The sequence below is a fragment of the Tachypleus tridentatus genome, chromosome 2, assembly GCF_004210375.1.
Source record: "Tachypleus tridentatus isolate NWPU-2018 chromosome 2, ASM421037v1, whole genome shotgun sequence".
NCBI lineage: Eukaryota > Metazoa > Arthropoda > Merostomata > Xiphosura > Limulidae > Tachypleus > Tachypleus tridentatus.
The window spans coordinates 53,859,798-53,875,145 of NC_134826.1; the positions used below are offsets into that span (position 1 = coordinate 53,859,798).

General features: G+C 34.7%; 1 protein-coding gene across 2 annotated transcripts in view; it reads left to right on the forward strand.

Annotated features, from left to right (window-relative positions):
- Nucleotides 1-15,348, forward strand: part of LOC143243836 (histone-arginine methyltransferase CARMER-like) — a 47,813-nt gene that overhangs the window by 18,358 nt on the left and 14,107 nt on the right. For both annotated transcript variants that reach the window (XM_076487527.1, XM_076487528.1), the window contains exons 6-8: nucleotides 6,267-6,444; nucleotides 8,043-8,133; nucleotides 9,318-9,399. In XM_076487527.1, coding sequence (XP_076343642.1) covers nucleotides 6,267-6,444; nucleotides 8,043-8,133; nucleotides 9,318-9,399 — 351 coding nt within the window. The remainder of the gene's footprint in view (nucleotides 1-6,266; nucleotides 6,445-8,042; nucleotides 8,134-9,317; nucleotides 9,400-15,348) is intronic.

Sequence of the window (15,348 nt, forward strand, 5' to 3'; positions counted from 1 at the left end):
CATTTTCCTATAACTTTGATGATAGAGACTGGCCGTGGTTGATGCCACCCGACCCGCATGCCTCGATGGAAGCTGGATTAAGCAAACTGGCTCTGTTTCACTGCTCTCGTAGAACTTGATCCTGTTGTTGTCTGTAAGCCATCAAAAAACGATTGTGTGACAGTAGTAACTGACTGTATTGTACAGGCAGCTGCTCAAAAATGGACCTGGGATACTTTTCGTAGGTGTCCCATACCCTTGAACCGTATCACTTTCCAGTAGGGTTATGCACGTGCTTGGTGGGTAAGACATTAAAGCCAGAAGGAATCTTGGATTAAGTTACAACCAGCATACCTTCTATCACCAATTCCAAAGTCATATGGGACAAGATATGAAATGACAAAGGGCAATATAATTCTGTCCTCCTCTCGATCTTGCTCTCTGATGGCCAGGAAGTAACAGATACTTGGACCATTGTCGATACACTAGGTGAAAGCTTTTGCCAGGTATCTAGCACTTCTGCTTCTTCCTCCATCTTTTTTGCCATCAAGATTCGGGCAGAGCAATCACCTCTTTCCTTTTGAGTTGATTGTCTTTGTGACTATAATCATTCCTTTTCACTGGTGGAACTCGAAGTCACCTTTCACCGGTTTGGCAGTACATCGGTCATACCTGATGTACACTATGAAATGCTGCGACATCTATCTCCTGTTTGTCTTGCTATTCTTCTTATTGTTTTTAACCAGATATGGCAGGAGAATATTTTTCTTGATACCCGGTGCTGGTCTTTTGTCCTACCTTTCTCTAAGCCTTGGAAGGATCCCAAAATTTCTTCAAACTACCATCCAGATGCTTTAACAAGCTGTCTCTGTAAGACCTTAGAGAGGATAGTAAATGCTTGTCTTGTTTGGTTCCTCAAATCAAACAATCTCCTATTGCACACATATTGTGGGTTCCAATGATAGCACTCCACCATGGATCATCTGATTCAACTTGAAATGTAAGTCAAAGAAGATTTTCTCAAATGACAACATCTTGTATCAATATTCTTTGACATTGAGAGGGCTTATGATACAACATGGAGGTAGGGCATTTTGCAAGACCTCCATTTATATGGGTTACATGGTCATTTGCCCATTTTTATTAAAAAGTTTTAATGAACATGCAATTCCAAGTTTGTGTGCATTCAACACTTTCCTGTTCTATTCTACAGAAACTTGGAGTCCCACAGGGTTGTATTTTGAGTGTCACACTTTTCAGTATACAGAATAGTGCCATCACTGAACAACTTCCTTTCACTGTTGCAAACAGGCTTTATGTTGACGACTTTCACATCTCATGTCAATCATTGAACATGAGATATATTCAGTGGCAGCTACACACTGTCTCAGCCGTTGACTGAAGTGGACCACAGCAAAAGGTTTTAACTTCTTTCTCTCTAAAACCGTTTGTATGCACTTCTGCTGCCAATGGGGTGATTACTCTGATTCTGAACTCTGCATTGGTGAAATTGTGCTGCATGTGGTCCCTGAGACAAAGTTCTTGGGGCTTATCTCTGACTGTAAGCTGACCTTTTTACCACACATTAAGCAGCTATGTGTCTAATGTACAAGAGCACTGAACATCCTCTGTATTTTCTCTTACACCACTTGGGGAGCAGATCAGTGTTATATGCTAAAGATATATCGTGCTCTTATTTGTTTGAAACTAGAGTATGGGTCATTGATCTATGGTTCTACCAGGACCATGGCTTTGATGATGCTGGACTTCATTTGTCATCAGGGACTTTGGTTTTGCATCGGGGCTTTCTGCACTTCCCCAGTTCAGAGCTTATACACAGAGTCTCATGCACTTTCTCTTCACCTTTGCCATTTGCAACTGTCTCCATTGTATGCTTTGGAACATTGATCCTTACCACAGCATCCCACCCGGGGTTGTGTTTTCCTTCCTCGGTGGGGCATGCTTTTTCAGAATAGACAATCTGCCATTGCTCCTTTTGGCCTTTGTATCCAAGTGCAATTGGATGAATTGGGTCTGTCCTTGGATAACATTGCAGTATCCACTGGTCAGCCCATCCCACCATGGCTTATTACAGTCTCCAAATGTGACCTTTCTTTAAGTCATCTGAGAAAAGCAGATACTCTCGATTAGAAGTACCGTCTTTTATTTACTAAACATCTTTTGAACAATATTTCCATTCCAATTTATACGGATGGTTCGAAATCAGGTGACTGTGTGGGTTCTGCCATGGTTTGGTGGTTGTGCACAGAATCCCCTCTACAGTTTCTGTGTTCACTGCTGAACTGTATGGCATTTCTCTTGCCCTGGATCATATTGAAGCTAAGCAGTACTCCAACTGCACTATTTGTCCTTCATCACTTCGTTCTCTACTGACCCTGGAATCTCCTCATGTTAGTTCTTATCCTGTTCTCGCCAATATTCAAAAACTGACTGGCCCATTTCTCTTTAACATCTACTTCTATCCAGTTTTTCTGGATACCAGGCTATGTTGGTATTTGTGGGAATGGGTTCACCAACACTGCAGCTAAGTCTGTCTGCTCTGGCACTATCACTGCTGTGCCTGTTCCATACATGGACTATGGTCCTGTGTTCAAGGTTCTGATCTGTGTCAGTTGGCAGTCGACTTGAGGTGAGCAATGTGAAAACAAGCTTTTCCAAATAAAACCATGTATTGGACTTTGGCGGTCATGCTTCCGTAAGAATCGGAAAGAGGAAGTTGTTCTAACTAGACTATTTATTGGCCATAGTTTTTTAACTCATCGTTTTCTTTTATCTTTGTAATACTCAGGTCACAGTGAGCCACATTTTACTTTCTTTCCATAGTTGAGAGTCAGAACGACGGCACCATCTTAAATGTGTTCTGTCTTAAGGTTTGTCTGTAACGTTAGACAGTGTTATTGGCTATGGTTACACTGTCGACCTTGGAAATGTTTTTAGTTTTTTAATCTTTTTAATCATATTTAAATTTATAAATTAGACCTTTTTTTAATGTGATTCCCTTTTGAGAATCAAAGTATGTCTAGTTCGATTTGAAATTAGAAAATGGCTGTAAAGACAAATAACTCGAAACCAAGACTGGAAAGGCCAACTATAGGTGACTAATGCTAATTTTTGAACTTATCTGTTAGTCATCCTGGTGAGTTAAGGTAATTACAGTTATGCTACAGAAAGTCATTTACAACTTGCATTACTGTAGTTTTTCTCTCACTGCTGTAGAGTAGATATAAAAATTGGATTTAATGCTATTTATGTTTTTAATTCAAAAATTAATCTTTTTGTTTTACCTTTATTTTGTTTCATGAATTTTAATACTTTTGCTTTAATTTTTAACTTTTCACCAGATGTTTGGTGCAGATTACCTAGTTACTTTGCACCATAAAACACCAAACCAGGCAACCAACCTTATGAGACTTTAGTCCAGTTTGTTAGTCAATTTAAAACCTTGGAAAATGTGGGGAGCTTATGAGATTATGGGCTTTCATATTTGATAAACACCATCACACTAATGCTCAAAAACACCCATAAAATAAGTTACACTGGCTTGTCAGAGTATCCATCAAGTCTGTCGTGACACCCTTTGTTTTGTGCCTACTACTAATCCTTTTATTCTTACTAAAAAATTGGCTTGTCAGAGCATTTATCAAGTCTGTCGTGACACCCTTTGTTTTGTGCCTACTACTAATCCTTTTATTCTTACTAAACAATTGGCTTGTCAGAGCATTTATCAAGTCTGTCGTGACACCCTTTGTTTTGTGCCTACTACTGATCCTTTTATTCTTACTAAAAAATTGGCTTGTCAGAGCATCCATCAAGTCTGTTGTGACCCTCTGTTTTGTGCCTACGACTGATCCTGTTATTCTTACTGAAATACCACAGCATCCTACCTGGAGTTGTGTTTTCCAATCACAATGGACCACATTTTTTGATAACAGAAAATCTGCTATTGTTCCTTTTTGTCTCCGTATCCAGGCACAATTAGAAGATTTGGATTTATCCTTGAATAACATTGCAGTTTCTTCAAATCACCCTATTTCACCATAGCAAATTACTGTCCCCAATCGTAACCTATCTTTGAGTCATCTGAGGAAAGCAGATACACCCGATTGGAAATATTGCTCCTTCTTTGCTGAACATCTTTCATGTGATCCATCTATTCCTATATATACAGATGTATCCAAATCAGGTGACTCAGTGGGCTCAGCCATGGTTTGTGATAGATTGATTGGGGTACACAGACCCCCCCCCCTACATTTTCTGTTTTTACTGCCAAATTGTATGCCATCTCCCTTGCCCTAAATCATATTGAAATAATGCAATATACAAATTGTACAATATATATGGACTCACTCAGCTGTCTGATGGCCTTGGAATCATTCCATGATAGTCACCACCCTCCTCTCATCTGTCTCCATCCAATTTTTTTGGATACCAGGTCATGTTGGTATTTGTGGGAAAGAGCTGGCCGACAGAGCAGCAATGTCTGTCTGTTCTGGATCTCTCATCCCAGTATCCATTCCATAAATGGACTATGGCCCAGTTATCAAATCCAGACTGTCCACCAAATGGCAAGCAACCTGGAATGAGCAACACAGTAACAAGCTTTTTCAAATCAAACCTTCTCTTGGTCTTTGGCCCTCTAGCTTCTGTAAGGATTGAAGAGTGGAGGTTGTTTTTTCATGGCTATGCATTGGTCACAGTTTTTTAACCCACCACTTCCTTTTATCTGGAACTGCTGCATTAATGTGTGGTCTATGTGGTACTCAGATCACAATCATCCACATATTATTATTATGCTGTTTTTACAACGTAGAACAATGACACCATTTTAAAGATATTTGTAAGGCGGGTTTGCCTTTGACTTTGGCCCATGTTATAGATGATACTGCCTATTTTACTCATATTTTTACATTTTTAAGAGCCATGGGTCTTTTACACTTAATTTAAGGTTTTTTATCAGACTGTATGGTGTTTTAGCATGATTTCTTTTACACATTTTAATGTTTTAACATGATTTCTTTTACACATTTCAATTTTTATTTTAACTTGAACCCAGGACTGGAAAGGCCAACTTCAGGTGACTGACTGCAATTTCAATGTTGCTTCAGTCTTCCTGCCAATCTAAAATTTTACACAATTTAGTTTGACTGGAAAGGCCAACTTCAGGTGACTGATAGCAAGGGTGTACTTCTTGCTTCAGTCTTCCTGGCAGTTCCTACTTTTACATATTTTACTTTTTACCTTAATTGCCCTATATCTATAATGTACCACATGTTGTCTGGCACAGATAGCCGTGTAGCTTTGTACCAATAAACACTGAATACTTACCTACCTTACTGAAATATTGGCTTGTCAGAACACTCATCGAGTCTGTCATGACACCCTTTGTTTTGTGCCTACTGCTGATCCTGTTATTCTTACCAAAAATAAATGTTTTTCAATTTTGATTCTATTATTTGTCACAGCATTGGCCATGCATTGGTCTTTTGTTTTTATACATGGACTAGCTCACAGATAACTTTGTGTGACCTTATAGATTGCTGTGATTTTGTTACTTTAATTTCAGTTAGCATAGACTAGCAATGTTATGCATGCAATAATACCTTTCTAAATTACATTGTTCTGTATAGATATAAAATATTTTAAACTGAAATACCTAATATCCTTAAACTTTATATTACAAAATCGAATGTTTTTTAGTAGGAGGTCCACAGTAACAAAGTTTTAGCAAATTTAATAGTAACATAAATTGCATTTGATAAACTACTGTCTGCATGACATGAGGTAGCCAGCTCAGCCGGATTGGTCGAAGATTGTTAGCAGTGTTAAAGTTGAGTTGTTAGTAGTTAAGCTAATCATTCCAATTTAAAGCCAAACTCACAACTCAACTTTAACACTGCTGACAACCTTCAACCAATATGGCTGAGCTTGCAAACAGTAGTTCATCAAATGCAATTTATGTTACTATTAAATTTGCTAAAACTTTTATATTGTGGTATGTAATAGCAAGTTTGACATATTTAATTTCTGTGATCATAAATATGGTACTTAACTGTTTGCATTCAAATACAGTTTCTTAAAGTTAATTTGATCTTAAATTTTAAATGAACTATAAAAAATTGTTTGCAGGAAGTGTAATCTTGGAAAATGCACACCAAACAAATGTACAAGGTTCACTAAATATTTCTATTCAGAATCTTATATATATATATATACACTTTTGTTTTTATGAACATTGATAACTCAGATATTTTGTGTTTATTTTTCAGACCTTGGTTTACAATAACAAAGTATCGGAAAAAATTGTATTGATACCAGGAAAAATCGAAGAAATATCACTCCCAGAGATGGTGGATACAATAATTTCAGAGCCAATGGGGTACATGTTATTTAATGAAAGAATGTTAGAAACTTATCTTCATGCGAAGAAGTGGCTCAGCTCAAGCGGTGAGTGCTGCAATGTGTGTTGAATCAGAATCATCATCTCATTGAATTCTTGAAGGTTCAAACAGCTGAACCACAAATAATGACACAAATTTAGTAAATCTCTAATAACCTGGGGTTTTATCTTATGTTTTATCTGTATTTATCAGATAATGAACCATGAAAAGTTTGAAGGATTTTGTATATCACAGTTTTGAGGTTTAATTAAAGAGTAAATTGTGATATATACAAAGGAAGCTGTTGATACGAACTGTACATCTGTCAGAAAGTATTCTTGTAGTTATATAGAAAATGATTATATAATATCTGTTATTGATGTTGTGGTGTTTTATTTTGAAATGATAAAAAAGATTAGATTATTACAAATGTTAGTTTTTATGGTAAATAGGTCTGGATTTCCACTTCCTTTACAGGAAGCCATGTTTATGATGGGAAGTAAACTAGTAGCTGCTTGGAAGGTGGTTTCACCTGAAATTGATTATATACAAGAAAATTATGTTCTTTCTTTCAATACCTTTTGTCTTCCTTAACAATAAAATACCACTTTTTATAGTTGCTGTTAACATGTTCTTAGTGTGTGCTTTTAATGTTAATTTTGTTTGTGCTAGATTGAAAAAAATTCTTAGTTGTGTGGCAAATTTATATTAATTTTAATTAGCCAGTAAAATTAACATGTGTTCATTATAGTGGCTGTATTCATGGTCATTTGTCACGTTATTTCAGAAACCATACTTACATCATTTGTGCTCTACTTGGTCAGATGCTTATTTGAAGAAGGAAACTGAGAAACACAGTAGCAATTTGGTGCCTACCAGCCTGGTTATAAGCCCCGTGCTATATTTGAAACACAATATTCAGAATGTAGAGTTCTGTAAATGTAACGGTAAATAGTCCTAGCCTGTGCTGTAACCCCATTATCAGTAGTTATTTAAAAATGGCATAACCTAAGCAATGGTATCTGTTGTTACAGCAGTACTACTTTATTATCGAGACTCAAAAATACAAAAATATGTGATTATTCATATGCAGCAGTTATGGCATAAATATGGTTGCTGCCTGCATGTATTAGTCATATATCACAGTAGCAGAATTGTACATAATATTGTGGTCTGAAGATATTGAAGTTTTTGCATCGTTTTTATCATCTTGCTCCGAAGTAAACCTGTGGTGTTTACGGCAAACATGGAGTGAGTGCTTTGTTTCAGATCAATGATACAGGGTACAGTTTGTTTGAATACATGATTGGTAATAATAATAAGATACATCGAAATTTTAACTTGACAATACCAACAAACTGTTGCAGCTTGACAATGGAAAAAGTGTACACATTTTGTGATGATGAGAAACTTACTTGAAGTAAAAATGTATTCTCGAGACAGCTGGTATGGGTATTAAAACTTTAATTAAAGTAAAGTACAGAGCAACTTTTTGACCTTCTTAGATCAACTTCAAGTTAACAAAGAGAGTTTGCAATACCAGCTGTCTTGAGAATACAAGTGAATGTAATGTTGTGGTAATTAACATTCTGTTCTGTATATGCATGTGTGCACAGCTTGATTGCAGTCTGTCTAATCCTTATTTTAATGTACAACCTGTAACAGGTAAAATGTTTCCAACCAGAGGAGTTCTCCACATAGCCCCATTTACAGATACTGCACTCTTTATGGAGCAGCTTAACAAAGCAAACTTCTGGTAAGTTTTATAGTTTCTTTTTATCTATTTTCCCCCTTTTTTATCACAACACATTCATTGGGTGTATTATTCAATTTTAAAGTTAATTCTTTATAATCTTGTGTAGCTGAAAACTTTAATCTTTGTTGTACTTCCTTCTACATGGATGTTTTCTTTTGTTCATACTATGATTGGTTCACCAGCTTTTGGAACAATTAATTCAAATGAAAGCACAATAAATAATACTGTGTTATTAAAATCTGAGTTATGAATAACTTAAATAAAAGTGATGGTAATTATGATTCACTTAGCCTTATTTATGTCGTAACAGTTTCTGAAAACTAATGATGTAGATAGTTTCTAGACCACTACTAATTTGTGTTGTATCCAAGCCATCCTGTTGAGTCCTAATATTTTGTGAAAGGCTTCATTGTCACTGGATATAGCAGATGTTGTATGGTTGACATGTAGCTGTCAAGTTTAATAATTATTAGAGTACTTTTGTTCTGTCAACGTTTTGGTTTTTTGACCAACTCTAGAGAAACAAGATGAGTTTGCTTATTCAACAGCATAATTCAGTTAAAAATAATAAGTATATGTTATTAAAGTAAATTAATAATGTAAAATATATATGTACCGTAATTCTGATATCTTGTGGCATCAGTAAAACTGACGACAAAAATAAACATTAACCTGTTCCAGTCCACACTGTACTTTTTGTTTTCAAGTCGTTCCGTAACATAGATTGCTATGTGTCATTCCAGTTGGTCTGAATAGTGCTGGTTATTAGATGTTGTGAACTTTTGTTTGTTATTAAACTCTTGTTCTTACTAATAATGTAAAAAGACAGACTGAAAATAGATCTGTCAGTATGTGGAAAGTAACATGTACATAGACATTTTAATTGAGTTATCAGGTGAAATAGCATAAGATGCATTTTAGGTGCTTCCAAAAAACATAAAACTAATTTATTTGAATTTTAACAAGAAGAGGTTCATATATTAATCCTTAAATGGTAGCCATCATTAGTTGATGTTGCTACCTACAACATTCCTACCGTTTAAGGGTTAATATGTGTATATACCATTGTAGTTGTGGGATATTTCATATTGCAGCTCTGTGTTTGGGCTTATATATAGCATGTGTGTATAGTGTGTTAAAACATGAATAGTTTGATTTTAACGTGTAATACGTGGCATCTACAGGTATCAGCATTCTTTTCATGGAGTTGATCTTTCAAGTCTCAGAGATACAGCTGTGAAGGAGTATTTTAGGCAGCCAATAGTTGTAAGTTTGGATTTTTTTATCCTAAGTTTGTTTGTTTTACACGTCTGTGCTCATAACAGTGAACGCTGTTGTCCACAAAACTCAACCTTTTTCTGTGTTATTTTGGGGGTTTATAAGAAACAATATTAAAAACGTATTAATGGTAAACAAACAAAATTACAAAACCATCAGTTTTTAACATTGTAGTGTAGAGTCTAGCTACTGTATTTTATAACTGGCTTTTTTTTCACTGTTCTCTTGTAATTTTGAACAGAATAAGTTGTTTTTAGGTTTATTAAAGGATTAATTACAGTATGTAACACAAATTTTGTTCCTGGATAGTATATGTTATTTCTTAATTGCTTATGTTGTAAAAGTACAGAAAATAGTCATTATTCCTTTCAAACTTTGCTTCTGTGACCTGGATAATGAAATTTAGAAATTAATCTATTTTCTATGTAAAAAATGGGCAAATTTGCACATTTTCATTTACATAAGGTTTGAATAAAAGAACATACGAATCAAGATTTAAATGTATTTATACTAAAGTTATACAAAAATGAACAAAAATGTTCGAAAGTCAGTAGTTTTTTGAGATTTGCAACTGTAATGTAAATCACTTTCACGTATCAGCTTCTGAATATAGTCTCCCATCATGTTTTTGTTATATGCTTCCAGGTCACAAAAGCAGAGTTTGAAAACAAAAATAGGTCTTTTCCATTTACTTTAGGAATAAGCAATTTAGAAATAACACTTTCTGCCCAGGAGGGTTTTGCTCTTCACTAACCGATTTTTAGTGTGTTATATGCTCTACATTCTTTTGGGAGTTGTTTATCCATTTGTACAAGACATTAAAGTAGCCTGTTAAACCACAATTCAGGAAACAGTTCTTGATTCACTTTGGTAGGCCACAGTTTACGTGTGGTATGTACTGTTACTGTAATAAGCAAAGTGACATAAATATAAATTATGCAGATAAAACTAATTATGAGAACAGATCGTGTTCTATGACTTTAAATATTTTTCTCTGCACCAAAGTTTTCCTTTGCTGTGATGTTACTGTAAAGCAATGGTTTTCTAATTGTTTTTAATATTGTTATTCACCGTTGTTTTTTGTAGTGTTTGTACTGAGCAGTATTTGCACTATAACATTTGATACAACACATGTATCTTCACAAAATCTGGCAGACTTAATATAGATTACAAGTATTTTGTATACAGAAAATCAGGTTTTTTAATGAAACATTTTTCTTAAAGATTTGTTTGTGAAAACAGTCTGTTTTGTTACTAGTCTGAGTGCAAAGTGATTTCATGTCATGAATGAAAAAACTATTCTTCATGTCCAAAATCTCAAATATTATTTATGTAATCTCTAGAATGTCTTAAATACATTTCAAATGTTTGTTTTTAGTAGGTATTTATATTTCATGCTGTTTTCTATACTCCATGTGGGGGTCTGTCATTTGACCAACCTCGTAACCATCATAAAAAAATGGTGAAATTCATATAAATCATGCTTCTTTCATGCTAAGATGACTACATGTTATAATATGAAAATACAGATGTTTAAGTACTTTAAGTCTCATGACACTGTATTTACAAACATATTTATTATTACATTTACCTACCAGTCACATCTAACTAACATTACATATCTTGTATTGACATGGTGTATGTGCACTCAAGTTACATATCCAGTAATATAAAACTGACCTTTAGTCTTCCCTGTCTTGGCTGTGTTTTAGTGGACAAGTGTTTTATAATATCTAGTCACATTTCAATTACAATGCACAACAAAGTTTTTGCTTCTTGAACACTCTTGGGTGTTCTCTATAGATTTTTGGCCGCTGATCTCAAAAATCACATCCAAATTTGCCCACCACATACCATTTCATTGAAATCTTCAGTTTCACCAGGACATTGTTACAATGGAAAAACGATGTCAGGGCAACTGGAATCTGTCAATGCTTGCTGACCACTGTTGGATACTGCAACGTGGTGCATTGGACATTGAATACAAACGAAAATCAGGAGCAAAACACTTTTAATTATATTGAACATAATAGCATATTGGAAATATAAATGCAATTAAATATGTTATTGCCGGTAAACAGTTAACTGTCTATTTCTCAGAGTTCCTACATGATGAAGCAAAACCAAAACTATATTTGTGCATACCCATTTGGTTCCTGTCACAATCAGCAAAAACTTTTCAAAAAATTGTTGTGCAATGTTATCATACATTTTATATATAGATTATTACTGTTTAGAAATAAATAATTAGTTATTTTTCTTAAAATGTAGAACTGTAAATCATGAAGTAAAGCAAAAACTTTTCTCTTCTCACTATGACTTTTGTACTCAGTTGCTGCTGGACATAAGCTGCTAAGCCTTTTAAAATTTTGCACATGGAGTATATCAAATCATTTATTTTAAGGTTTTATACATACAGTTGAATAATCAAAAAATCATAAATTACTACACTGATACCACAGAATTCCACTATAATTTATTAAGCTTAGTTATACATATATATTTAGATTAAAAAATATAAAACTTTGAGCAGGCTAAAGAAACAACCTACCTTCTTGAAAATTTGAATAAAAAGAACATGATAGCCTTTTCATAGATTAAAATGGCTGGGAAAACTACTCTTGGAACATTGTAAGTTGTTGATTGGTTATTAACATTTCATGTATTGTAGTAATAAGAGTATATAATGGACTGTTTCAAAAAATGGAAAGAGTTGAACAGGGCCACCATGTTTGATTCAGTACATAAGTCATATCTTAACAAAATGAAAAGATATGAGGTTCTTATTTAATTTTCTGCCTTGATAATATTAGTAATTTTCAGTGATGTCGAGAAAACCCACTTGTAGAGAAATATATATGCAAAAACAGCTCATTTGGGTTGAGAAAATATTTTACGTAAAAGAGCGAACAACGTTTCGACCTTCTTCGGTCACCTAGTCAAGAAACACAATGACATGGTTTTTGACCTGTGACCTGTAGTTAAAGGGTTAATCAAAGTGTCCTTTGGGATTTTATTCCAAATATCTCATATACATTCCCACAAAGTTTCTTTGGAAGTAACTTTTGATTTGTCAAGTTTTTGATCCATTAAACCCCAGATCTGCTTTATTGGGTTAAGATCTGGACTCTGTGAATTATTTCACATTATTTGAATGATTCCAGCAGCTTCTTAGTTAAGTAATTTCTCTTTTGGTTGGATGAGTGTTTGGGTCATTATCTATGTAGTAGAATCCTTTATGAATAATATACAAACCACTGGGTATACCATGACAGACCAGTATCTGATGGTACTCGTGTTGGCCCATCTATTTTGCAAATATCTCCATTTCCAGCAGAAAAACACCTCCAAACCATTACACTGGCTTCACTATGCTTCATGGTAGTTGCAGTGCATTGAAGGAAGTGCCTTTTACTTTCATTCAGCTGGATGTCCAAGCTATGTTTTTTGGGCTTTGGCATGCCATCAAAGGTTTTCTTCACATATATAATCTTAAACACTGTTTTTATCACAGTTTATTTGGTGAGTGTTATTGCGTTGATTTTTTTCTATTGTATACTGGAAACCATATGCTGCTTCCTTTTTTGTAGTTATTTCAGACACTAAGTTTGATCAGCATGTTTATTCAAGCAGAACCCTTATCACATGATCTTGGTACAAGTATATGGGAATTCTAAATAAATAAGTATTCTCATCCTGACTCATTCACTTGTTAACAGGAATTGGTGAATCATTACTATGGTGTGGAAATTTACATTTTATAATGGCATGGAAGAATTAGCCCACAAAATGGCAAGAATGACAAAATATTTTCTTGTCTTAACACCTTTGCACAGTACTGTACATTATTTGCTTTGATGGTGTTCAGTAGTGTCAGTTAGTAATATCTAGAGTTCATTGTTGAAAGCTTACTACTGCAAAACCATTACACACTATGGGGCTATTAGTGACTATAAAATTGACAGTCAAGTACTATTATTGAATCAGATAAGATTTGGCTAAATGCTGGTAACAGATGCTTGCCATTTAGGGATAACTGTGTAGTTAGCTTGAGAAAAATGCTTTAACTAAAAGCTTGGATAAAAAATATAGAACAGAAATAGTTGGATCCAAATGTTTATTTCAGGAAATATTCAAACTTATGTACTGAGCAATATTTTGTAAGAGTAGGAATAGCCTTTTGATCTACATTCTTGTACATAGTGAAAATACCTCAAGGGAAGGATTCTACCTGTACAGTATACCTTCTGTAAGATCCAAACATTCATATATGAGCTTGTGGTTTATAATGTTCTTTGAAGCAGAAAAAAGGTTCCTGATGGTTGAGTGGTGACTGGAGGTGCTTTTTGTGCAGTTAGTTGATCTGTCAGTTGTGGCTAGTCAAGTACCAGTATCATAATGTTGCAGATATTATTTCTGGTGCTGGTGCCCAAAGAATCTTTACATCATAGTATGTACTCCTTTTAGGACACAATAATGAAGGGGTTTAGTGGGTATTTCTTTGTCATATGGCTAAACAAGAAGAGTAAACCAATGACAATGGGTAAATGAATGATGACAATACAAAGCCAGCATCTTTTACAAAGAATGTAGAATCAGAAAATAAGGTAGCATGGATTGGTCAGGTGCCTCCATTCTTTCATCCAGAATGGTTAAAAAGAACTTTCATGCAATCCAAGATTGGTTAAAAAATTAAGATCTGAGGACTTATTACTTGAAGCATCACAATCACAAGAATATAAAGTATGAATTCCTTGTGATATTGAAATCAGTGATATACATGTTAATGTTACTTTCCTTGACATTTTGATTTCCTCAAGAGAAAAGGTTGTTGAAAGTTCCTCACTTCTATACTTTGTCATAGTAGGTTATCTGAATTATATCTCAAGACCACAATGTTACAGTATCAACAGTTTGAATACTTGAAACGTCTTGCTGTAGTTCTTTACTGTGTGTTCATTGGTTGACGAGGCTCACAAATGCCAGTTACACTTGCATTGTGTTAATTGTTTGGGTTCCCACCCCTCATACTTTTGGTTTTGTCCCAAATGGCAGGGAAACTGTTAAGTGTGTTCTGCCGTATGTGAACATTGAACAAAAATGTAGACAGTTTAACATCTCCATCCATCTCCGTTCCCACTACTGACAATAATAAATGATAGGGTCAAGTGATATCTGCCCCAATGTGTATGAATATCATTAGATGTTACCCTTTTTTATTGAAACCTTATTGATCCTGTAGGGACTACAATATTTCTTTAATGGCAGGATCCATGGAAGTCAATAAACCTCATTCAAATACAACAAAAAAAGCAGTTGAAAATCAAAACAAGAAAGACTCTCCGTTTACAATTACAAATTCTAGATGAAATTGACCACACGTGTACAGTGTAATTCTTGAATTTTTTGTTCTAATTTGGATGATGTTAAAGCCTTGGTCAGTCCTTCATCCTGTATATGTCTTTTTACAGAAAAATGTTTTGAATTGCTAATAATGTCACTATTGAGGATTTTATGTTAGGCAGAAAAGACCTTGTGTGACAGATGAGCTTATGGAGGACTAACAGTGCTGGGTCATCAACATGCACCTTCCATAAATGTACCATTCAGTACACCACAGGAGACTTGCTATCCATGTCACTCTTGGCCATATCATGCTATGTTCATCTATCATCATGACAGTGTTTCAATTAGGCAGCCCTTCATGATATTCAACAAGCAGTTGTAATTTCTCTGTTTTTATCATGAGAAGTTTAACAAATACATTTCACTCTGGGGACACGAAGATATTGATGAAATGGTCGATCTGTGGAGTGTATGTCCTAAGATCACAGCCTTTCTTTCATTGATACTGAAGAATATACTTATTTTCATACCAGAAGTAAAATATTTACCTCCATATATTTATCCATGTTTTTCTCTTCTCCATTTTTTCTT